General features: G+C 34.1%; 1 protein-coding gene across 4 annotated transcripts in view; it reads left to right on the forward strand.

The window, feature by feature from the left end:
- The window catches only part of BTBD9 (BTB domain containing 9), a 155,218-nt gene that overhangs the window by 9,954 nt on the left and 117,471 nt on the right, over positions 1–27,793 (forward strand). For all 4 annotated transcript variants that reach the window (XM_087935180.1, XM_026695589.2, XM_087935172.1 and 1 more), the window contains exon 6: positions 485–604. In XM_087935180.1, coding sequence (XP_087791306.1) covers positions 485–604 — 120 coding nt within the window. The remainder of the gene's footprint in view (positions 1–484; positions 605–27,793) is intronic.

Here is a 27,793-nt window from a genome sequence, read left to right on the forward strand (position 1 = left end):
AAATACAGTAAATGACAAATAAAAATTATGGGAAAGTGAGTTATAACACATCCACATGTTCAAGCTATTTAATGATGTCTATCATCTACTAAATGTTTTCAGGTTCCTATTGATATTTTATGTACAACTTTTCTGGTTAAGTTTAAATTTTAAAACTAAAAACTCAGAGAATATTTTCTTTTGTATCTTAAGTGTGTTAAATATTTGCATTTACCTGAAACTGAGGTGGATTTGTTGTATACTTGCCTCATAAAATTGATGGGTTAATAAGATTGTTCATCCCCTTTCTCAGAACTGTTGAATATATTTTGGATCTTTGTAAGGAATTACAGAGACAGAAGGAAGCAAGATTAGCTCATTTGGCCTAAATATAGATTATTTTGGTCTAAAATTGAATGTAACGTAGTGATCCCCAGAGTGTTTAAAATGTGTGAAATTTTTAGATAGATAACGGCAATATTTTTAATTTATTTGATCTTTAAAGGTCATACTCCTATTATATTGAGGTATCCATGGATGAACTAGACTGGATTCGCGTAATTGATCATTCAAAATATCTATGTCGATCTTGGCAGAAACTGTATTTTCCTGCCCGTGTCTGCAGGTTAGTGTGATGTGACTATTTTGATTCCATATTATTTTAATATTGAAATAAATTGTTTTACTTTAATTGATTAGAATTAGCTACAATGGTTAGTCCAGTACATATTAGAATAGAGTATACTAACATTTGAGTAGATATATTGAAATAATTTTAAGATAGTGGTTCAAGCTGCTGATAAAATGTTAATAAAAGTAGCTGAAATGTTAATAAAAGTAGCTGTTAGAAACAATCTTATAAAATATGGTAACTAATTGTTGCATTTGGTTTTTTTATAAATTAAATATTATAATAAAATAAAAAATCACCAGTATCTAGTACACTTGTTTAAAAGCAGCAATGGGCTTTTCTCCTCAATTTTCTCCTTAATTTTCAGCCTTTGAAGAGGTAGGTAGGTAGTAGGTAGGTAGGTTTGTTTCATTGCATAGTGTCTTTTCGTCAATGTTACAATCCAGTCCAAATTCCTTACAGTGAAATCTCAGTTGTATGGAATAGAACAATGTTCCATGTTGATTAACAAGATTGTGTAATGATATCATTATCAAAATACCACCAGTTGTGTACTGATATTGTACAGTCACTATAGATAATGTATGATTGCAGATGATAACGTTCTGTGGTTAAATAAATATACTTATCCACCCCATTTTAGTTCACTAAAATGCTGTTTCACTGCATACTATTTTATATTTTGCTATTTCGAGAATGGAAGTGGACAGTAATGGAGAAAAATCCTGAGATGTTATGAATGGGGTTAGTGAATACTCAACATAGCAATGACATGAAGTTGATTTATGTGTCAGATATAAATGCGGGAACTGTGGTAGGAAAAGGGGAGTTGAACTGACCTTAACTTGGAATATGATTGTTCATATTTCTTATGGCATTTGATATTTTTTATGGCAGTAATTGTCTTGAATCAAACAGTGCATTTGTGATTTAGTCCTACTACTACTACTACTACTACTACTACTACTACTACTACTACTATTATTATTATTATTATTATTATTATTATTATTATTTACTTTGTAGTGTGATTGTGATGTGGTGTTTGGGGCACTGTGCTGGAGTAGCTTTCAAATTTCATTGTATTCGTGGAATGCAATGACAATAAAGGTATTCTATTATTCTGTTAAAATATGGGGAAAGGATAGGAAACGATGAATGGGTCTAACTAAACATAAGATGTTAACAAAAAAGAATAATCCTTGGACCTGAATCGTTGGGTGTATTTCTGGTGATATCCAAATGTTGGGAATAGTCGGAGGATGGCAAGAATATGTAGTTTCACAGTCCCACTGTCAAGTGCAGTTTTGGAAATTGGAAGAAAATAGGCCACAACTTTATCACAAAGGAGATGGAGGATTATTTCATGGGGAAATATCCTTTCCCAAATCCACATATAGATATACTGTATTTTTTGGAGTATAAGATGCTTCAAAGTATAAGGTGCACCTAGCTTTTGGGGAGGAAAATGTCAGGCTGTTCTCCATTTAAAAACCAAGAAAGAGGATTTTGCAAGAAAGAGGTCTCCATTGATAATAGAGAAAAGGACTTTTACTGGAAATCAAGTGGTAGCATCAAAGTACTTCACGATCTGAGAAATTAGGCATGAGGATCACATATACAAAGTTATGGTAATGTTCCTACCCATAATAGTTCAAACTGGCCATCTAATCGGAAATATGTATAATGTCATGTGGGGCATCTTCAGGCAGACTTCTGGCTGTTGACTTTGGCCTAGATAGATAGATAGCTGCAGCTGTGCAGTAAGCAAGTAAGCATAAACAAGAAAGCTTTCCCAAGTTTTACCAGCTTAAGCCTCCAGCACACTCCCCCTCCACCAAGCCTAATGTAACCTTCCTTCCTCCCCCCCCCCCATTTCTATGGCAACCAGAAAGACAGGTAGAAGACAGATTCTTAAAGGCTGACAGAAAACAAGAAAAAAAAATCTGCCTCTGCCTCCCCAGCAATTTGCCTCCTTGCAGCAAACAGCAAACAGCCTGGTCAGTTTCAGCACAGCCTGATTAGCACAAGCAGCTGATTGTCGGTAGGATCGGCCTCCCAACGTTCAGCTGTTTCAGGCTGCAAGGATTGCTATTGCCTATTGCTGCCTCCGTGTGCCCCATTTTTGGCCTCTACATCCCATTTTCAGCCTCTGCGCACTCCATTTTTGGCCAGTTCTGGGCGGCGGGGATTGGAACAGGCCAAAAATGGGATGCACTGAGGCCAAAAATGGGGTGCGCTGAGGCCAAAAATGGGATGTAGAGTCTGAAAATGGGGCACATGGAGGCAACAACAGGCTATGGCAATCCCTGCAGCCTGAAACAGCTGATCGTCGGGAGGTCGATCCTATAGACAATCAGCTCCTTGTGCTAATCAGATTGTCCTGAAGCTGACTAGGCTGTTTGCTGTTTGCTGCAAGGAGGCAAATTGCTGGGAGCCATAGGCTGAAGAGTGGGGGTGGGCGGGGCTTCGGCAATATTTGCTGTATAAGATGCACAGATATTTCCACCCACTTTTTTTTTGGGGGGGGGGAGTGCATCTTATACTCCAAAAAATACAGTACTTTTTATTTATTCAAAGGCCTTCCATAGCTGCTGCTTTGGAATTGGTGAAGATGTCTGTGATAGAAGCTATGCAAATGGATGTTAGGGTAGTTTAGAAGGAATAAAGGAGAATGGACAGATAGAATAGAAAAGGAATTGTAAGCTATCTATGTTCATTTATATCTGTTTGCTCTTTTAAATGCAGCAAAACTATATTTGATATTGGGAACGTATTTTTATAGCACTGGAAATACTGATTGTTAAACCACGTTAAAGAGCTATTTGTAATCAAATGGACTAAAAAATAAAGCCATATATATTATTTATTATTTATAACACTATTAAGAGGCTAATGATGTAGGTCAGTAAAAATATTAATTGAAATAGATAAAAATAGATATATTTGTTGCATCTCAGTCTTGCTCATTCTGCTGGATGGACTTGTTTGCCTGGAGTTCATGATGCTAGGTGAGAAGTTAAATACAGGTTGCATTAAATTCTCACTAAGCATGACATCTTAATTTGTATGTAAATATGAGTCATATATACTAAGAAACACTTAGATAAAAATAATCTCAGTGCAGTATTCCTGAGGGTATCATAATTAGTTCAATTTCATAGTGTCTTGGAAACAACAAGGAACCATTGCTTGTGCTTGATTTCATTGAAGTTTCTTTGCTTTTAGGCAATAGTTTTGTGTCTTTTCCTAACTTCTTAACTGAGTTTCCAATAATAAAATATTATTGTGATGCTAAAGAAATTTTACAAGGTATTGTTTCACATAATAAACAAATCGATAATTTATTACTTTTTAAATGAATTCTAGAATATTTACAATCAACACAAACTGATTTAATCTGCTCAATAAATCATTTGCTGGATTATTTGCAATGCATTTTAATAGTGCAAAATTGATTTTTAGTACTGTTTTGAGAAATCCAAAAAAGTTTTCTAAGATATTAATTCTCTTGTTATACTCTATGCGGAATGTATTTTAGCAGAGCCTTGCACTAGACCAAGCTATTTGCTTATGGTTATACATGTGTTATCTGTGTTTGTCATTTGCTAATAGTCATTGTATTGGGTTTTTTCCTCCAAGTGCCAATGCACAGGACAAACTTATAGAAGGGACTGTACTGTGCTCTAATATTCTCTGATAAAAATGAAATCCAATCTCTATATATTCTGCTTATGCAAATGAAAATATGAGATTTAATAAATGATATCTTACTTATATGGAAAAAAACAGAATTTAATATTCAATTTAACCTTACTTTTCTACATGCATATAAAAGGGAAATTAGACAGAAACAATAATTCAATACTATTATAATAGTCCTAATAAATCTGCAGTTTTAAAGCTTACTTATTGGAGGAAACATTCTCCAACGCATCACTTAGCAATATGTGTGGAGTAACAGCAGGAATATTTTTCTTGGGTTTTTAGCTGATGGATTTCCTTCAGCATGAATCATAAGAGTCTATTATGGGCAACTGTGTTTCTTTGGTTTATAGAAATTACTTATGCCGAAGAAACTCTGGGAAAGTATAACATTTATTCCTAAGAATTCACTAAAACATTCTCATTGAGGTTGTTTTAAATGGAATGTTAGAATTAGATAATTAATTGGACCATTTTTATATTTAAAATAGTAGGGTTCTATTTTTTTTAAAAAATCCTTCATTTTACAGGATTTTATAGGATATTCACAATTCAAAATGCTTGGGATTGTTTTTTAAATTGAAATGCATGAAGTCAACAGTGTAGTTGATAAACAGTGGTTTACAGCTTAATGTGATATATGAACCGTGTCATAATTTTGGCTTCATGTACTTCCTTTTAAATCTTATTATTATGATTAAGTGCTATAGTCTTTTTAAAAACATTCTTGGGTTTTCTGATTATCTTGTAGCAAAAAACCAGCAGAATTTTACCTGTCATTTATAAATCAGTAAATCAATCTCATAGCCAAATAGAATAATAATTTTCTTGTCAGAATTGGGAGGGAGATTAAAACTGTTGCAAATCTAAATGTAAAATAGCTGTAGTAATAGTATCAATGGTAATATTATTTTTTCTCTGTGTAAAATGAGGTAAATTGCTGGCATAGTAAAGCGAGTTAATTTAGATGCTAGATAAATCTCAGTATGCTAAAAATTCAGGTGTTAATTATATCATGGGTGTCAAACTAGCCACATCATGTTGCGGTCATGTGAGGTTTCATGATGTGTTTCCCATTCGCAGAGCTGGGCATGGGCGTGATCTGTACATGACGCATCCGGCCTGTGGGCTGCCAGTTTGACACCCCTGATTTATATCCTTCTGGATAAGATTTTAGGTTTAGAAAATAAGTGCTAAATTGGTGATCAATATGCACTTTGGTGTGACAATACAAGAAAATAAGCTAATTTGGACAAACTTCCTTCTCTAATCCACTTTATTAGATTAGATTATTGATTTATTAGTTGTGCTTCTTAAATTGTAAATCAGCAAGGTCTCTATTTTCTTTCTGAATTATGTTTCTTTATGAGGTTTCATCTGTCCTACACAATGACAAGAAATTCAATTCAGCAGATAGCAAATTGGCATGTAGCCACATGGTGTCACTAAAATATAATTCAATCATCTAATGTTTTCTTTGCTATTTGGGGGGGATATGCCTAAGAAATTTGTGAGACTCTTTGTTATTATGGTTGTTCTATTTTTATCCCACCCACCCGCTCCCTCTCCCCCCTCCACCCCTCCACCCTTCTTTCTCTCCATCCCTCTCTGTCTTCTCTCTCTTTCTCCCTCCCCCTTAAATATATCTAATTCCTGCTCATTTCACCATGATAAAAGCCCTGTTAGGCGGTTTGGGCTGTGTCAGCCCTCCCAGATAAACCACAGGAAACTCACCTATATGAACTAATTATCAGAATAACAAAGCTGAAAGGGAGCTTGGAGGTCTTCTAATCAACCCCTTATTAAGACAGGGAATCCTATACCACTTTAAACAAATGGTGTTGGTGGTATAGTTTATGGTGATATCCTTTATTGTAAGGCTACAGTAACAGAATCTTGAAAATCTGAAAGTAGAAATTTCTTCTCTTTTTTGTTTGATTGTTTCCTAGGCAGCATCTCTTCTCCTTGTCCCCCAAGGTCATCCACACATTTTATTACATCTATTCACTACAGATCACTCAAGCTTTTGGTTAACAACATGGCCAAATAGTACACATACATTCACTTCCTCATCATTCGTCAGAAGCATTCCTTATACATTTATTCATAAATGCATTAAAGAACCATGGGGAAATTAGATATCTTTGTCTTCATCCTGTTCCTTATTGAACTATTTGCTAAGCGTTCAATGTATATCTCTCTTACACTTTATTTCTATCGTATACTGCTGTTATGACATTGAGTCAAAACTTTAACTCCATATTTCTGCAAACATTTCATTATTAAAATCTTTTCACTTATCCTATACTTCGTCTTCATTAGTAAACGTGCAGCATTTGTACAAACCTTTTCATATTCAAACATTCCTCAGTGATTATGTCTTCTCCTCTTCTTCCTCTTCATCATCATTTGTCACCTCATCATTTTTTCAACATTTTTAAAGAAATCCATTCATTTTGATTCCATGTTTCCACGCATTTCCTTTATAGACTCTCAAATATTATTTCCAGTATTTTCTTAACCCATTTTCTTTCTATATTATTTCCTCAGTTTTATTTTGAAATTCTGTTCTTTCCTTTACTTACTTCCCAAATATTTTTTATTTCCATCAAATTTTTTCTGCATTTGTTGTTTTTGATTACATTCTTGCCAACTGTCCTTTTTTCACTCTACAATAATTTTCATTCTCATTTTTCCAGCAGTCATTCTTTTTTAATGTATTTTCATCTCATCCGCAGTCTTTTTTGCTTCATCGTACTACTAAATATCCTTTTAATGCGGTCCTTGGTGGTCCTTGTGCTCAGAGAGCTACAAATATTCCCTTTTATTGGCACCCTTTATTGGCATCCTTTTTGAATCACCCATTTAAAATTTTCCACATACTTAGCAACTCACAAAAGGAAAGTTTACTCTTTTAACAGTTTCTACATCCTTTTTCCTTGTGGCCACTTTCATATTCATTCTTTGAAGAGATTAATTCTTTTCCTAATATTTTTTCTATATAGGATTTGCATATTTTTTTTCTTCTGGAGCCACTTTTATTTTTTGCTGTTGTTTTCTGTCATTTCATTTTTCTGACAGGACCCACATTTGACACTACCCAATAGCATTTGGTTCCACAATAACAGCTTCCTATTATACATCAAAATCTCCCTGCTACAGGTTGCTGACCACGGAGCTTGCAGAACGCTTCTGAAAGAAAGCAGTCACACTGATAGGTTGTATCAGGAGAAAACAGCTAGACAAGAAGACCGGCTGGAGAGAAAAAGAAAGGGGAGCTCAGATTCTTGCTTTTAAAAATCTAAGCCCCTGCCACGGTACATTATATGTAAGAGTTTAGAAGGAAAGTCATATTGTGCATATAGAGGAAACAGTGTAAAAAATTGTTTCTCTTCACCATTACAGTGATTGCAATACCCTGGTGGAATGTAGAGAGTTCACAAGCTGTAGGTTGTGTACTTGTGTTTATGGTATCATGTAACAGCTCTTCTGACAAAGCTATGGTTGCTGACACTATGGTTTCACAGCTTTGTACCTTTCATATTTCTTTTTTTTTTTGTAAATTTTATTTGAGTTTTTACAAAGAGAAAAAAAATAAAAATAAAACATCTTTTTTGAAAGCAGCATAATCCTGGGTTACATTTCTTCATACAGACACAAATTCAGGTTCATGCTCATTTTTATATTCTATTCCATATCTTATTACTATTTTACATTTTCTGCATAGCTTCTCCCCTCTTTTAATTTTCTCAATTTTATTTTAATTATCTCATCTCAATTCAGATCATTATATTTATATTTTTTGTCTGTCCTGTTTCAATTATCTATTATCTTTTCTCATTAAATAAAATTTCTCCTGTAGTTACTGATTGGAGTATGACGCCTTTATATCTTTTCCCTAAAGTTGTAACATTCAATATGATACATAACTTCCATTCGGATTCTGCTTGGTACATTCTTAAAATACACACTGTATTCTTAAAAAAAAAATTATAAATGTATATAATTAAAACAACATTCCATTCCAATTCAATTTTAATATTAATATTGATATTCATTAAAGTCTTAACATCTTTAACATTACTTTTCAATTAAATATCATACTTCTATGGGAACAATTATAAGCTTTCCATAGTTAATTCCCCCCCCTTCACTTATATTTTATAAAAGATTAACTAATTAAAATGTTCCCGTTCCTTCCTAATTCAATTTTCTCATTTATTTTATTTCACTTATTTTATTCACAAACATTTCACTAAATTACACTAACTATTTTATCCCTCATTTTAATCATACGTTGTTTCCAATTTTCTAAAATTATTTCTATTACTAATATAACAATACAGTCTTATGTACCTTTACAGAACCCCTTTTTCAGTTAAATTTTCACACATTATCTCTAAATAGGCCCTGTTTCTCTATATCTTGCTCCAGTCCTTTGTAACTTCTTTTCCTTTCCTTCTTCCCTCTCTTCTTCTCTCTCCCCTTTTTACCCCCTTGTCTCTCTACCTCTATTTCTCTCTTCTGTATTCCCCTCTTCTGTTGCTTTCCAGTGTTATACTTATTTTTTGAATTATTTTTCTTTTCTTTGGTTGTTTTTTTAAGTCTTAAATTCTCCATTCTCTTTCCCCTTTCCTTTTTCTTCCCCAGATAGAATTACTTGTTCATTAAAGATGGCTTCTTCTTTGTCCCAGTCTTCTTGTTTTGCAGTCATTTCTTGTTGTTTCTCATAGTTCCAAATCTCCTTTTCTAAGAATTGAAAAACGAAGCCAAAAGAACCCTTCACTTCTTGTGCATCTTCTTTGTACTTTTTAAGTTCCATTTTCAATTCATCCAGAAGTGGTGCCTTTGTATAAATTTTTAAACAACCACCCAATTGATTTTAACCATTCAAATATAATAACCAAGGATCCAAAGATCACCAAATAATCCAAATACACGCAAGCTGTTTCTTTTTTGCTCTTTTTTTCACTTTCTCTTCCTGGGGTTACTATTTAGTTGCAAAGTTTCAGTTAAAATGTATCTTTTAGAAGTCTTGTTGAAGTTTTACTGTAGATTCTTTTTAATTCCAGGCAGTCTCCCCCTCTTCCAGATCCTGCCCTTATTCTTTTTCTCTTCTTTCCTGCTTATGAAAAAGAAAAATTTTAATGTCCAGAAATCTTTATTATCCCTTTGGCATTTTGTTTTATTTACAGCTTAATTGCCTATTGATGTCAAAGCGGATTTTTCTGATTTCTTATTTAAGTCTCTTAGTTGTCAGTATAGGGAAGGAGAGAGAAGAAGAAAAAAGGCAAACCTTTCCCTTTTCACTTTCCTTCACTGCTTCCGACTCTTCTTTGGGAGCGATGTTATTTTTTGTAACTTTAAATTCCAGGGTACCTTAGTTGTTGCTTTTACAATTTAACCCGGTCAGCCAAAACTTTCACTTCTTATCTTCCTCCTGCACATTCTTTTCCGGTTGAGTTCTTCTTTGTGGTGGCCATTTCTGACCACCGCTGCAACCACCTTCGGGAAAGGGAGTAATGGCTGAGGAGAACAGATGCGGCTCTCCTCAACCCTGCTGGCGGTCTCCCCCCTCTTCACCACCTCTACGGCGTGGCTTAGCCCCGAAACCAGCCAGCTTGGGGCGCTCCAGCAGCGAACCCAGACAGAAACAGCGCACGATCGCAGATTTCTGTCTGTCGCCGAAGCCCTTCAAACCGGAAGTCGTACCTTTCATATTTCTGAAAGGCCAAACGTACTATAAGTTTCAAAGAGAAAGAGGAGCAATACCAAAAGGGACAAAAGCACTACTTCCAAGTGCTCTAATGCAGGACCAGCACAAGGGCGTTAATGTTTAGGATTTGAGCGAATGAAATCTGATTTTTGACAGGACTGGGAAATCAGTAGGATATTTGAAACTGTTTCTCTTTGCTATCGCTCCCCGCCCCCTGCCCCCAGGAAAATACATAGAGAGTATACAGTTCTGTCTCCTGAGACTCACTTGTTTGAAAAAGCTTCTTGAGATCTATAAGGTAATTAAGAGGTCCTTAAAGTACAAAGCAAAAATTTATGGAATGAGAAAAATATGTCCAATAAACGTGCAATAGACTGCACCTGGAGGGGCCATCCAGGTATAATCTAATGGTATAGATTAATTTTCCCTGCTAGTGCTTGATTTACAAGTATAACTGAGCCTGACATTGCATTGTATATTGTTAAGCAGATCATTACACAACCAATCTGATTTTATGACATTTTTTACGGCAGTTATTAAATGAATCACCATGGCCATTAAGCAAACACCACAATCATTAACGAACCCATACTCTATAGTGGGTGTTTTTTTTGCCAGAAGCTGGAAGTAAATATTGGTTTCTAGCCCCCGTCCCCCCAAAAAGTGCATTGTGATCATATGACCATGGATGTTGCAAATAGCTGTAAATTTGGGCCAGTTACCAAGTGCCCAAAATGTGATCACATGACCACAAAAAGAGTTTTAAAAAAATCTTTTTGGGGGGGTCCATTCTAACTTCAAATGGTCACTAAATGACCAGTTATAAGTCAAGGAATTCAGATATTGTGAAAAATTGGGATAGTAGCGTTTCATCAGCTTGTTAGCTCATATTGCCAGCATGTTGCCTTGTGTTATAAAGTCCTCCAGCTGATTTGCAACAATGTTGTTTTCTGACAAGAAAAAAATAAGTTTTGAATCAACTATTCAGTATAACATTTGAGGTCTAATTATAAAGCTGCTTGAAGAATTAATTCACACATTGCAAATATTAATAATTCTGCAGTATGTCACAGGTTTGCAGATTTGTTATGTGTTACACAAGGTTATAGAACTGATTGCTGAAATGAGCCCCCGCCCCCAATTCTTAAAGCCCTGTATGTTCCCAACATTATTTTTGCTGCCAGAGTTAGCTATACTAATCTGTCTAAATTTTTAATGGTCTAGTTTCATTTTGGATTTGTCCATAACTTTTGAGTTTATGTTGGTATGTTTATCAGTGAACGCTATCTGTTGAATTAGTCTAATGCCATTAGAAAAAAAAATCCATGTATGCCCATATTTCTAAACAGATGACTATAGTTTGTTGATAGATTTTTGAAACAAACTGTATCCTGCTTAAATTCATACTTGAAGTGCAATACAGATAATGATACATATTCTTGGTGATCATGCATATTCATACCTTTATTTTAGAATTAAGGGAAAATTGATGCATATTTGTTACTTTCAGGAGCCATTTTTTTCAAGCCAGCTGTCAACTAGTATTATGTTTGCTTTAATTGTTGGCATGATTGAATAGCTGTTAATTGTACATTGCTAGGAATAAATCTGGCCTTTTATGTTTCAGCTTGATTCTCATGTGTTATTTCAATGCAGAATCCCGTAAACATATTTTTTTCAATGATACGTCCCAAATAGTTTGTGATACGTACACTGAGCAATGCATTTCTGTAGAGAAATAAACTTGGCATGCCACAGAAGAAATTTTACAGTCATATTACAAATGCTTCTTTATTACATGTATTTTTTATCTTTTCTTATGGAATCTGAAGTGGCATATATGAGGACCTTTTATTTTATCCCCTCAAGAACTGCACTGTAAATTTGACTACAGATGGTGACTGGATTTCCTTAGATCTAGTGAATGTGTGAGGGGGGACAGCCCACAGTCTCTATCCAATCTTAACTACTATAATAGCTTATGAAATAAAAAGCATCCTAAATTGTATAAATATTTATTGCTAATATATTTTTAATTTAGTGTCAGTATGTAAATTATTTATTGTGAGCTATATATATATTACTTTGTTTGTAGATTGGCATAACATTTATATTTACACTTCTGAATAATTTTGACTTCTGTCAAAATTGTTGTAGCTCACAACAAATAATATAGAGTAGAAACATAAGAAAAAAAAAGGTCATGTTTTGGAATGTCCTTTATGAATGTGTCCAAAATATGAAATCCATTACTCCCATGAGATTGAAATTTGGCAAAGTTGCGGCTGCTTCAATCAGCTGCAATCATGTAATCATTTTCAACACTTTCTACCAGTTCCCACAAGGAAATTCAATAAGTAAGTCTGAAGTTGTTCCCACTTCTACGGCTGTTGTGTCCACCAATTACTCTGTTAAGATAAGGAAATATCTCTGAAACAATAATTGGGACATGGATTGACCATTACACTCTAAATGTATGCCTTTTCTCTTTTGCCAACTTTGTTTGACGTAGTTCTCAAATGCAGAAGTTCAGGATAATTAATGAGGTAGAATTTTACAGTGAGACCAATAAAATCATGATGCCTTGAAATAAAGGAATGAAGAATTCTAACACATTTTCACCAAACTGGGACAATGAGTATTAAAATGACAAAGGCTGTTCAGCATGATCTTACAAAATGTTTAATTGCACAATGGCTTGCTAATTTCACATTGTAAACAATTTATTTTCACAAGACCCTCTTTGGAATAACAGCCTTTATACCATTTGTTCTTGCTGTTTAATAATGAAGAATATAGCCTTGGGAAATGGCCACAATTTGGTACTGCACATGCAGCATATGCAGAAAAGGCTCAGTCATAGATATTTCTGGGAATGATTCTTGTCTTTGACCCGTAACAAGGCAGCAGAGGTTATGGAACAGTTGTCTAACTGAAAAATAACAGTTTCTTGATTCTTAACATTGTATGCAGAATTTTTCTAGCTTGCCTGTATTCCAGATTGTTCCTGTTTACATCTTCTAATACAATCTTTATGGCCTTCATGTATATTTTAAATAGTTCATATTTCATGTTTCAGTTTCTATATAATTGCAATGATGGATCAGAGGTTGTATATATTTATATTCAGCCACAGTTGCTGAAAAAGGGCTTTCCTGACCCATCAACAAAAATGTACTGCTCATTAAATCATTTTTAATAGTATATTGGAGGAATTGCTATTGATTTAATAGATTTAATAGTTCATATACAAGTCTGTATCACAGAAGTAATGTTCTGCAGTTGAATAGCTGCAGATTAATCCTTTAGATAGTTTCTAGAAGTATCTGCAAAACTGGAGCATTCCTTTTATTGTCTTTTATTTGTGCTACATATATTTTCAGAATATTTCTGTTTATAGTGTATTTGAAATAAAATTAAGATGGCATGAACAAATTTAAAATAAATATGGAAATAATATAACCTACCTAATGATTTTAACTAAATTCCACCTTTCAATCTATATTATTTATCTTTGTAATATATAAAAATGGCTGCCGTACTAAGGAATATATAGAAACCCACAGAACAAATAATCATGCTATGTTATTGTATAGGAAGCTTTGTTTTTGATGAGATAAAATTCACTAAAGAGGGAACTAATTGCATTTATTTCTTTGATTTTGGGGGAGATTCTCATAATTTAAAGATAGGTATGTGAGGTTTTTTTATATGCATGCACACACACAAACACAGTTTCTGGATTGCTAGCGTGTGCTTCAAAAACAAAGGTAAATGTGTAGTCTGAATACATCAAAATAATTTACTATAAATTACATTTAATTCTTCAACTTGATACAGAGGAAAACAACATGCTTGGATTCTGAATAGCTTTTTTAATTTGGTTGGATAATATCCTCATAAATAATAGTTTGTAGATGATAAAGCTCTTTACTTCTTTGTTCTGACTGAGGCTTATTGAGACAGTAACAAACACACGTTAATCCCAAAACCTTTTTTTTCTTTATTTCAACGGCTGTAAATTTTAGACATTCACAGCCCATAATGAGTCTCACACAGTTTGTAAATAGAGCCATGGAAGTTTGCCAAAGTCCTTCAGGATAAGTCTAATAAGCACACACCTTTATCTTCCTTGAAATGCTGCCAATGTCTCAATTTCCAATTAGTTATACAAGGCCAAACGGAGCACAAATTCAACACAGAGCTTCAGGTTTCAAACTGACCAGTACAAACATAGTTGCTTCCTGCAAAATTTCCTGTCCCTTTGCTCTGCCTTTATGTCTTATGGTAGGGCCAATCACCTCCAAGCCTTACTCCTGAAGTGCCCCTTTTGTCTTAACTGTTCTTGACTTCTGGCGCATTGGGAACAACCTTCCGTTGTTCCTCTGCCTCGCTGCTGTCAGATTCTAGAGACTCTGGAGTCAGCACATAACTCCCAGATGGCTCTGGCTCCATCTCTGTATCAGACTCAGTATCCTCATCTGAATCATCCCCAGACTCCAGGACTTGCCCCACCACCCGACTCTGCTGCCATCTGTGCAGGCTGCCGGCAGACCACAACAGTCTTCAGGGCTTTTTGCAGAATGAAAGAATCATAAATTGGAAGAGATCATAGAATTGATCCAGTTGAACCTCCATACTCCCTGTTGGTGCTCTAGTGGATTATATATGGTGAATGCTCTCCAGCCTCTCTATGAGAATCTCTAGTGAAGATTCACTGTGTTATGTGGAAGCTTGTTCTAGTAATTGGTACAGTAATTCATGCAGTCAGGAAGTGCCTCCTGATCTCCAAATTTATTACAGCTTTTTCAAAAAGAAAAGAAAGATTTTCCATAATAAAGGGTCTGCATTACTGGATTAGAATAAACTGGGGTTAGTACTTTTGACATAATCAATCCAGACACAGCCTTTCCTGGATCAGGAGTCCCTGCACTCAGTCATTCAAGCCATAGTCATCTCGTGTTCGGACTATTACAATGCACTCTATATAGGGTTACCCTTGAGGAACATTGGAAGCTACCGCTGGTGCAGAAAGTGATGGTGTGGACAGTTTTGGGACCCAAAGAATGGGCCATGTAACACCAATGTTCAGCTAACTGCCCTGGCTGTACTTTTACTTCCACGTGCAATTCAAGATGTTGGGAATTACCTTTAAAGCCCTTCATGGCATGGCTACTTGCAGGATTATTTCACTCACAGGGTTTGGCCTGCCCCACCTGTGCTGGCAGAGGGGGCATGCTTTGGGGCCAGGGTATTCTGGTGGGTGGTGTCCAGGAGAAGAGCTTTCTCTGCCATTGCTCCTGCCCTTTGGAACGTTTTGCTCCCCCACCCCGAGATCAGCTCAAACCTTCCTGCAAGAGCTTAAAGATCTGTCTCAGCCATCTGGCTGGGGCTCCAGTGGGAGGCAGGTCTTCACATTGGGGATGATTGACAGACCAATAAGAGATCTCCCGCACTCATCCTACTCCCTCCTTCCCCATCTTTGGGTTAGGGTTTTACATTTTCTTTCTTTTTTTTTATTTTTTTTTAATTTGTTTTTAAAAACGAACATAAACAAACAAAACATAAAAACATCAAGCTATCTTCCATAGGTGTACATACAGTGTGCCAGTTGGTTTACAAATTGTTTTGTGCTTCCATTTCGTAGTCTTCAATTACAATTACATTACATATAATCTCATATTGTCAATCAAAAATTAAATACCTCAGTATCATTATTAATCAATCATTTGATTGTACTTTTATTCATTCGTGTTTTACAAGATAACCATAATTTACTTAGTTTATTTTATCATCCCAAATCTATCGTAAAATCATTTTGTAGATATAATAAGGAAGAACTACATCTTTATATATTTATTATTTTCTAAAAGTCTACATATTTCATTACTGTACTTTATGTCTAACCATTGATAGAAAAAATCCCAAATTTTATAAAATTGTTTATCCTCTTGTTCTCTAATTTCAGATGTCAATCTACTCATTTCAGCACATTCCAATATTTTCTTAATGATTTCCTCCTGTGATGGTATTTTCTCATTTTTCCAGTTTTTAGCAAATACAATCCTAACCGCTGTTAATACATTTACAATCAGGTATTTCAAGTCTTTACTATATATTTCAGGTAAAATTCCCAATAAAAATATCTGGTTTCAAGTCTATATATTTTTTTGTCATTTTTTCCAACCACATGTGGATTTTAGTCCAGTATTTTTTAGCATCCACACTAGTCCACCACATATGGTAATATGAGCCAGGTGTCTGACGACATTTCCAACATTTTTCGGATTTATTCTTGAACATTCTTGCTATTCTTGTTGGGGGAGAATGCCACTTGTAAAACATCTTATACAGATTTTCTTTATATGCTGTTGACATTGTCATTTTATAATTTTGAGAGCACAATTTTTGCCATTTCTCTAGATCGATCCCATATCCAAAATTCTTCCCCCAAGCAATCATAGTTTCTTTAACTTGTTCTTTCTTCTAGTTTAATTTCTAATAAATATCCATACAGTGTCAAAATCTTATCTAAGTCAGTCAGTTTATCATAGAAACCTTCTGTTTTAGAATCTTTATCATACCTTGAATGTATTTGCGCATATGAAAACCAATTCATCTTTATACCTTGTTGTTCTAGTTTTTGCATAGATTTTTCACCCTTTTCATTCAATATTTCACCATATCTAACTGTTTATTCCTTTTTGTATATTATAGGATACGAAAATGCTTCAATAGTCGATAACCAGACAGGAATTTTCAAATAACATTGTCTTTTAATCTTCTCCCAGTTTAACCACAGAGACTCCCGTATATAATGTCTTCTAAAATACCCCTGTGTTTTAGTTCCTTTGTACCATAAAAAAGCATGCCACCCCAACAACAAATCATGTCCTTCTAATGTCAGCAATCTAGTATTTCTTAGTGTTATCCATTCTTTAACCCACATCAGATTTGTAGCTTGGTAGTACAACTCCCAATTAGGCAAACCAAATCCTCCTCTAATTCTAGCATCTTGCAAAAGTTTTAACTTAATTTTATTTAAATCTTCAAAGTAGTCTTTTCCAAGCCTAATTGGAATTGTTTGAAACAAATATAAAATTCTGGGTAATATATTCATCTTGATTGTTGAAATTCTCCCTATTAGTGACAGTTGTAAGTTTTCCCGTTTCACCAAATCTAGCGCTATCTGCTGTTTAAGTTTAATATAATTATTCTCTTTTAATGTACTACATCTTGCTGTCAAATATATCCCCAAGTACTTAATCTTATTCGTGACCTGAATATTCAATAGGTCTGCCAGTTCTTCCTTTTGTCTTAATAGCATATTCTTTGTCAAAATCTTTGTCTTATCTTTATTTATTTTCAAACCAGCCACCTTTCCGTATGTCTCTATCTTTTCTATCAATTTTGATGCTGTTTCTAAAGGGTCTTCTAAGATGAAAACCAGATCATCTGCAAATGCTTGCAGCTTAAATTCTTCTTTTTTGATTTTCATTCCTTTTATATTCTTTTCATCTCTAATATTTCTGTTTAACACTTCCAAAGTTAACACAAACAGCAAAGGTGATAGTGGGCACCCTTGTCTTGTTCCTTTTCTTATATTAATAGAGTCTGTCAATTCACCCTCTATCATTACCTTTGCCTTTTGCTTATAGTATATAGCTTCTATTACTTGAATAAATTTTCTAGCAAAACTCATCTGTTCCAACAGTAATAACATGAATCACCAATTCACATTATCAAATGCCTTCTGTGCATCTAGTAATATCAGAGCCATTTGTTGTTCAGGATGTGCCTCGTAGTATTCCAAGGTGTCCAAGATTACTCTCATATTGTCTTTAATTTGTCTCTTTGGCAGAAATCCATTTTGATCAGGATGGATAAAATTATTTAAATATTTTTTAAGTCTTTCTGCCAATATTGAAGCAAAGATTTTATAATCTGCATTTAGTAGAGAAATGGGTCTATAGTTCTTAATTTGTAATGGGTCGGCCTCCTCTTTTGGAATAAGTGTAATATAGGCTTCTGACCATGATTTAGGTATCTTCTTCTTTAACATAACTTCATTCATAACTTCTAGCAATGGAAGATTCAATGATTCTTGTAATGTTTTATAAAATTCTACCAGAAGTCCATCTGGGCCTGGTGCCTTTCCATTATTTTGCTTCTTGAGTGCTTCAGTTAACTCCATCATTGTTATATTGCTTTCTAACATTTTTTCGGTCTCTTTAGGTATCTGGGGTAAATTAGCATTCTGTAAGTACTGCTTAACTCTTTCCTCATCAATATTCTCTTGCATATATAATTTCCCATAGAAGTCTCGAATGATTTCCTTCTCCTCTTTGCTACCATGGCAAACTTGGCCTTGGTCATCTATTAATTGCAATATTTCCCTTGATTCTTTCTCCTTTCTCAGTTTGTATGCTAACCATCTACCTGGTTTGTTTGCATCTTGAAAGTAGTTCTGTTTAGCACCTCTAATTTTCTGTGCTAATTCTTCTTTTTCTATTTGACCCATTTTGTGTTTAATTATGTCCATTTTTAGCTTGATGTCCTTTTTCTGTGGCATTTTCTGTAGCTCTTTTTCAAGTCTTTTATGCTCATCCTCTAGGGCCTTAGAGGCTAGTCTTTTCATAGTATTCCTTTTCCTTGTATAGTCTGTTATCAAACCTCTAACATATGCCTTCATTGTATCCCATACATTCTGAATTGATGTATCTTCTTTTTTGTTTTCTCTAAAGAAAAAAGCCAATTCTTTCTCCATCCACTGTGTGAAGTCTTTTTCCTTTAAAATAGTATTATTTAACGTCCATCTAGATCTTCTTTTTTGTCCTTTCCATTTAATTGTCATTGGATTGTGATCTGCCCAAGTACTTGTTTCAATATTTATTTCTTGAATGTTAGTCATTAATTCTGTTGACATCCATATCATATCTATTCTAGATTATGATAAGTGTCTATTTGACTAGAAGGTATATTGTTTAGTTTTAGCATTTCTTTCTCTCCATATATCTTTTTAATTTATTTCATCTACCATTTAAAAAAAAGATTTAGGGAGAGTCTTTCTGTTTTGCGTTATTGTTTTCTGTGCTGTATAGTCCAATTTATTGTCTACAATTCCATTAAAATCTCCCATCATAACTATATTAGCATAGTCCAGTTCGATTATTTTCATATGTAATTTTTTGTAGAATTCTTCTTGTTTGTCATTCGGAGCATAAATTGCAATCAGGAGTGTTTTCATATTATTGTCCATTATTTCCACCATTAGTATTCTTCCATCATCATCGGTATAGATCAATTTTGCTGGGGTGGTCTCTTTAATATATAAAACCACTCCTCTTTTCTTACATTGGGTCAAGGAAGTAAATATTTTCCCTAATTTTGGCTGTATCAACAATTGCTCATATTGTTTTTTAATATGTACTTCTTGTAGACAAATTATATCAAATTTTAATTTCTAATTTATGAAAGGTTTTTCCTTCTTTTAACGGCTGAGTTAAGTCCATTTATATTAATTGTAATCAATTTTTTCTCTTCCATGGTTATATTTTAGAGTTAGGTTTAGCAGCTCTCATAGATCTTAGTTCACGTTGTTCTTTGTCTTCTACCTTTCCACCTACTGTGCCTTCTTCTTTTTCAGTTGCCATTTGGCAGTCCTCTTGGAATTCAATTAGTGAGATCTCTTTTTCGGCCTCTTCCTCTTTCCTTCCAAAAATTTCTGTATAAAATAATTCCGCTTTCTCAGTTGAGTCAATTCTATGCCTCCGTTCTTGCCATGTGAACATTAAACCTTCTGGAATCAGCCATCTATAATTCACCTCTTTTTTAAGTAGCATTTTAGTCAGGAATCTGTATTCTCTTCTCATCTCTCTCACTCTTCTGGGTATTTGTTTCAAGACCACAATCTCCTTATCTTTGTATTTCAATGTTTTCTCTTTTGCCATTTGCAGTATTTGCGTTTTAATGGCTTTCTTTGTAAATCTAATGTGAACTTCTCTTGGTAAGCTATTTCTCATCGCATATCTTGTGAAAACTCGATAAACCTCATCTATTCCACCCATCATCTTATCTCGAGTTATTTCCAAAGCTTCAGCCAGTATTTCTATCATTATCTCAGCTAGGTTTTGTCCTTTTTCTTCCTCTACATTTTGGAATCTAAGATAGAATTCTGATCTATCCATCTCCCATCTCAACATACCACTTTTATCTTATTCCACCACCATTAATCTATTATCAATATCTCCAATCTTCTTGTCTCTTTGTTTATCTTCTTCTTCAATTTTTTTGGAATCTCTCATCATACTTCAACTTCATTTGTTGGATGTTCTCCACTTTTTCATCAGTTTTCCCTGTTCTTTGTTCAATGTTCTCTGTTCTTTGTTCAATGTTCTCTATTCTCTTTTCAATATTCTCTGATCTTGCTTGAATATTTTGAATTGCTTGCATAATCATCTGCAGAGTTACTTTTTCTTGTTCTTTTTCTTGCTTTAACATTGTCTGTATTGAATGCTGTCCTCCAGATGGTGGAGAGAAGTAGAAATTGAAGAACCAGGAGCTGTAAATTTCCTACTCATTTTAAGCAATTCAAAATCTTCAGGTTCTTCAGGGTTGTATATCTTTTTTCATATTTAGCTCGCTCCTATTGTGTATAGGGTTTGTAAAATTTTATTTTTTTGATGTTGCAAACAACCCAGAGTTACCTTGTGGTAAAATGGGTGGTCAGTAAATGTAATAAATAAAAATAATTAATTTTACATAATTAAATAGAGTGATATGCTAGATTTCCCAGAATTTGTGCAAGGGACATTTTCCAACATTGTATCAGTAATGGCAGTACATTTATTTTTATGATGTTTTCATAGTGTCTCTTAATAATTATTAAAATTCTGCTAAGATGGTTGGATGCACTAAATACAGCTTTTTGTAACCAGACTAGACTGTCAAAACAGAACAAGCGAAGTAGTCATGTTTCCTTCATTATACTATTTGTTGGTAAACTGATAAAACTCAAGGATTATACAAGACAATAAATGGGAGTAGTTGATATTTTTCCTCACAGAGCCATTTTTTGAGTGCACCATATTGTATAACTATAAATAAGATAAGAATTTATAATGATAAATTTTGTAATGATAGTGCCAAACAAAGGAATCAGTTCCAAGATGTTCTTTTCTAATACAATTCTAGGGTTAAGGCTAGGGTTAATTATATTTGTGTTGTTGCTAACTACATTATAATCATGACAGTAAAAAAGTTAAATGTTTTGCTTAAAGTATAGAAACATTCTAATAATAAAAAGGAACAATGAAAAATTAAATGGTGTTTTTTTAGAAGACTTACTTTTGTTCCTTGTTTTACTCCTACTGCATTTTCTTCATAAGCACAAAATAACAAACAGCAAGTACTTCTTTAAAATCCAGATGAAATTGCTACCATGAATTCTCATGGTGTAAAAATGTTAATTTAGAAAAGGAAGGTTTTCTTGGCATGGATAAATTCAATTAATTCCAGCTGACAAGCTACAGGGTCCTCTGACATTCTTCTCCCTAATTCCTGCCCTTTTTCAATATGTGGAAAGTTATGATTTGTTACTGGTTTGCCTTTGGCTCTGGAGATCTCATTAAATGCTTAGGAAAATGTTTATATCTCTCACTTTGACACCTTTCTATTTTATCTCAACTTTTGCATCATCTCATAAAAAAGAGCACAGGAAGTATGAGGATAAAAAACTATTGCATGATCAAAAATGATTGTGGCATAATGTCTGAAATTATTTTAACTTTTTCTGGTATGTTTTAAATTGCCACCAGTGAAAATAATATTGTTCTTAATTCTTATGATTAAGAGTGCCCTTCTTAATGCAGGCATGAAGAAGAGATAGCATTTGACAATTTACAGACAATTCAATCAGACCTGCTTTCTAGATATATTTTACATAGAAGATTTGAAAGAGCTAAATTGGCATTCTAGTGGATTAATTATCCTACTGATTTATACAGGATTAATAATAGCATGTTGATAGTTTATATACATTAATATACAATTAGCAACAATATTGGGTAATTATCATAGTTAAATAATGTTATTTCATATTTCTTTTTACAAATTCAAAAGTACAGAAAAATATACAGAAGCAAATTACTCTGAATTGTGATTTTTATCTTGTGAAATAGGATTTTAACTTCTGCCTGTACCACTTGAGTTTATAATTATAAAATATTTTATTACTTTTAGGGAAGTTATTATAATCATACTGAAAATAAAATTAGTATATGCAGAAAATATAATATATACTGAATGTCATGTTGTAGGGAGCCTATCACCAGATTAAACAAAGCCATATTACTTACAGCTCCTTAAATATTGCTGGAGTCCATGTTTTAACTAATATGTATTAACAGTAACTACAAATGTGTGTGCACAGAGAAAAAGAAAACAAAGGCATAATCATTTGGAATTAGGAAATTAGACCAAAGATTGATGTTGCAGATATTTGTGGAGTTGAGCTGATTATGAATAATTAAACCTTATGACATTCAGCAAGGAATAAGTCACAATAGTGAAAAACATACATAGCTTAGAGTTGACAACAGGTAGTTATTGGTTATGATAATAATTGGAATTAGAATTTCTGTCATTATGTGGTCGTAAAGCAAGATGTCACATGGAGGCATTGTTCAGCAACAGCTATGCTGGCAGTTCCTGTTGCCATCTTTAATTGAATCTCATTGATTGCTAGGCAAGGACCTAATCTGAACCATTTCCATGCATTGTTTAGCAACAGCAATGGGGCAATGGTTCCCAGCTTGGCCCCCGCTTAGTCCCAAGCTTTGGTTAGATAAGGTATGCCTTCTGTGAACTCCCCCCACCTGCCTCTTCCCCCCCTCCCAGATTTCTGCCCTTTTGGCCACTCTGAACAACAGCACTACTTGGTGGCACTCCTCACAAAAGCACCACTAGAAGATGCTCACAAATGACCTTTTGGAATGTCTTGAAAGCATCACAAGAAGCATCTTGAGAAGGCAGTGAATTATTTGGAGAAATGTGCATGTCATATGCATGTGGAGAAGGGCATGCATGGCCTGAGGAAGAAGGCCTGGCACATCCAGCAGCTGTTTTGCCTCATCTGCAGCAGGTGAAAGAAGATGGTGAAGGCCAGCTGGGGGTGGCATGGCCTGTGGTGGGAATGGCAGCGACTTTATGCTGTGGTATCAGGTGGATGACTTTCCAGGGTGAGTTGTCATTCTGCAGTGGCATTGGAGCTGAAGTAGAGGCCCAGGGGTGGATGCCTGGCTGAGATTGAAGAAGGCCCTGGGTCTTTTCCAACTCTAGCATTGAGGCAGCACCACTCGGGCCAAGAAGTATCACCATGCAGGGCAGTCAAAAGGGCAGAGTTAGGGAAGAGATCGGCAGATGGAGGAAGTTGAAATACCTCTGCGGTCATGAGTGGACAAACTGTGAAGTGCCCAAATTTTGATCATGTGATTGTGGTAGTGTCGCAATGACTGTAATTTTAGGGACCATTTGTTCAGTCCTTCCATAACTTCAATAATGGTTGTTAAAGTTGTTTTTAGTTGACTTTTTTGTGTTCTTGAAGATGTTTTCTTTTGGCCTGTTCTTGTAATGAAAATCTGAAAGAAAAAGCAAACAAACATAGAGAACATACAAAAATACGCAACAGGATTAAGTTAGGTACAGTTGACTTCAATAACTCTGACCTGTATTTATTAGACCAGCATGCTAAATTTAATCCCCCATGCCAGTTATAGTTCTCAGGTAGTTCTCTTATTGCAAATATAGGAACTGTGATGATGATTTATTTATTTTTTATTCATATTTACACAGCATATCTATCCTACAGGAAATGATTCTGGGCAGTGTTCAATAATCAAATAAAAATAATATAAAAATAAGGAGGAGGCAAGTTTCCAATATTGGAAAAAGGATTTCCCCACTAGCATATCTCATAGTGTAATGAAAATCTTTGAGTTTTCTTATCTCTTTTACTCAGTAGTAAAAACTTAATCCTTTAAAAGGGCTACTATAATGAAAGTCATGTGTTAGTTTCAATCTAAATATGTAGTAACTGAAGCAGATCAAACTCAGCTGACTACTATTTTCACTGATTGGGACCAGCCACACACACAAAAAATCTGATGGTTTCTAGTTTACCAAAATACCAAAAATATTAATATTCACCAGGTTCTCTAACATTCGGTTTAGCAGAGATTAGATTTACCCAAATTCCTATCAGTGTGTATGTAATCATGAAGGATGCTGATGGCAAAAAAGGGAAGAATAATTCATACCTAACAGAGAGAATTTGTACCAGAGAAAAAAAGAAATCCGTATTAACAGAGTTGGTTCTTAATTTGCAAGCTGTACTTTGGAAGGAATAAGGAAATTTTTACACTGATTTATACAACTTGGAACTATAAGCTTATAAATAACTAAGCTTATAAAATTTATTTGATTTAATGGATTAATGGAAAAGTATAGTTTCACACACAAATATTAATGTGTAAACATAGGATTAGAATAAAACATATATAGAAACTAACATCATAAAGACTAGTTTTGCCATGAACAAACATTGAATCCAGTGATGTCCATTGAGTTCCATTAGTTGAGGGTTTACTCTGTGTCTAGATGTACAAGAATTTCAACACAAAAGGCTTGTTATTGTATTTTTCACATGTGACCACTGGAGGGTGCTGTGTCTCTTCAAACTGGTTTTTTTATTTTATTTTAAGGCTCAAATTCTTTCTTCTCTGTTCCCATTAAGGAGATAAAAAATTTATATTATATAATGTGAGACCAGTTTCTTAAATCTGGGTACTATTTTGAATAGCACTATAATGACCTTATAGAATATTAATTGAATATTTAATATTCAGCATAAAATAATTTATGGAAGATATAAAAAACTACATGAAAATAATTTACAATAACATAATTATAGCTAATTCAGTTAAAATAGTAAACTTTTTTCTCATTATGGTTTCATAATTAAGGTTCTTGGGTGCATAAACTATGAAAACACTTCATGCCATGAAGATTTTGTTAATTATACTTTTATCTTGTCTTATGCTCCTAATTATATAATATTTTAATTTATTTTGGTAAGTTGATTGTTTCATTACAGTACGATTCCATTAGAGTTGTAATTTACCTTTCTTTTGGGGGGTATTTATGAAAAGCCAAAGCTTATTTGATGAAAATAAATTATTATTGTCCAGTAAATATTAAAAAACTGAGTGAGTAATAGGAATTGCTGAATCCCATAGGATCTACATACAATTTTGTCTGTTATTTGATGTGATAGATTCATATAGTAAAATTGTACATAATCATTCAATTCAGAATTAGTTTCTTGGAGATCACTTCTGAGTGGAAATGTATGTACCTGTTGGTAGTTAATAACAGTTGCCAATTAATAACAAAAAGATATAAGTATTCGGGTATTAAAACTTCTCATTCTTCCCTTTTGACACATGATGCCTATTCAAAGGAGTAATTGCTACTGATGAATTCTGAGCTACAAGATATAGAAATGTGCTTTGATGGAGAATTGATGATTTGTAACCTTGCACTAATAAATATTCATTCTTCTTTGCTCCTTTATAAGGCAAGAATGTTATAAGTCTCTTTCTGAATATTACTTAAAATGTATTCCTATTTTAGATGCCTAACATTCACATAGTATTTCTGCAGTTTTTCTTCTTTTTGATTATTTATTTTTGCAGGGGAGGGGGGAGCGATAGAAGTTAGTGGAAATTTACCTTCTTTCTGCTGCCTCTTGGGCTGACCTCCTTTAAGTTGTAGAAATCAGTCTATGTCCAGTCTAAGGTTTTACCATTAAATTTTTGACTCATTGTTTATCAGAATCAGAGATTGTCAGGTAGACCAGACAGGAAATACGACCTGTACTGTAAAACTAATAGAATCTTGGAAATCTGCCAGTAACTGCTACTGTTTACAGCCTGAAAACTTATGGAGGGTACTTTCAGGCCTCTTGCTCCAACCGTGTGCAATTGCAGGCTATACTGTCTCTTATCCAACCATTCCCTAAGCCAGCGGCCCCCAACCTTTTGGGCACCATGGAGAGAGGTTTTTCTGCAGACCAGAGGGGGTGTAGTTTCGCATGCTGTCTGCATCCCGCGGTTGGGCTTTGCCTGTTGCATGGCCCGGTTTCTGGCAAGCCATGGCCCAGTGCTGGTCCACGGACCGGGAGTTGGAGACCCTTGCCCTAAGCAGCATCTTTTCAACCTGTCTCTCAGAGTCTTTACCACATATCATTACAGATATGTACAGAAAAAAACAGCATTTTCAAATTCTGCTAGGCCTTTCTGACTTAACACATATTGTGATTATTTCTCTTTGGTTTGGGATCCTCAACTGTTTTTCCAAATACCTTTACATACTCATTATTGTGCTCTATTTTCGTGTTTATTGACTATCTTCTATATTTAGTAGGGGTATGATAAAGTTCCAAAACGTTGAAGTCTTTAGGGAAATGATAACAATAACCATCGGATTAAATTAACACCAAAATTAGACTTTATTGAATATATATTCAATGAAATAAAAAACTTACAAAGTAAAAAACGTACTTCATTTGTTTTTAGCATTAAAGTCATCATTGCCCAATAATTGAAATATGTGGAGATTCTTTCAGTTGAAAAATAGTTTCCAAACTGAATATCCTTCAGGGTGCTTAGAAAATGTAACTGATATAAGATTGCTTAATACAGTGGTGTGTAATGCAACGTTTAAAAAAAATATATTTGGTGCATATAGAAAGGATAGTATGACAAAGGAGAAAAGTCACAGCAATCAGTAACCCAGAATATATAGTCCATAAGCAATTTTCTGAACCAGTCCCATTGTCATCTATGTCACCCATGAAAATTTTCAAAATCAGTTTCATGGTGATTATTGTAATGACAGAAAACAATCTTGAGGAAAACTTAGCATAATTATAGCTAGACGGTAATGTATGGAAAGCAGGAAAGATGATTATATAAAATGCAAATATATAAAGTAATTGCTTCTATATCAGGGATGGATTAATAGATGTGCCTGTATATATATCCATTTCTAGTTGGTCCTGCTATTTTCTGTTCTTGCCACAATGTTCTTTCAAGAGTTTCTTCTTAAATAATGCAGGTGCTTAATTTTGAATGTGAAGATGTTTTGAAAGTGAAGCTATGCCTATTAAAAGCTTTTTCTGATTTGAAGACTGAACTTTTAACAAGCTTGTTTGCATTGTTAATAAAACTGTGACCTTTAAGCTTTGAATTCTATTAGAAACATGCCTTCTTATCTAAGGCCTGCATTTTAAAGTTTTCGTATATATTTACAAGATTTTTTTTTCTGATTGGACATGATGTGCATGGGATTTGGTTCTTACTTACATTTAGGTGTTCTTTAAAATAACCTGCTATCATGCTGCTTTGGTGCATCCTCAAAAAAAAGAAAAGAAAATGTAAAAGTATTGTTTGTGTATGTGTGTGTGTGCTTGATTCTAGACTTTGTTATTTTTGATATCTAATATTACCTGCCCAACCAGAAAGAATTTATGGATTGTATTTTTAAGAAACAAATGAAAGGTTTTTTTTTTTTTAAAAAAATGCTATCAAGTAGTAGTGATGGAGAATTTCAATAAACTTGACATCTGTTGGAAGACAAACTTTGCCAGTGATCTCAAGAAATTCTGAAACTGTTGTTTTTGGATTATTTTGTTTTCAGAAAAT

The sequence above is a fragment of the Pseudonaja textilis genome, chromosome 1, assembly GCF_049901715.1.
Source record: "Pseudonaja textilis isolate UNSWEBS1 chromosome 1, rPseTex1.2, whole genome shotgun sequence".
Taxonomy (NCBI): Eukaryota; Metazoa; Chordata; class Lepidosauria; order Squamata; family Elapidae; genus Pseudonaja; species Pseudonaja textilis.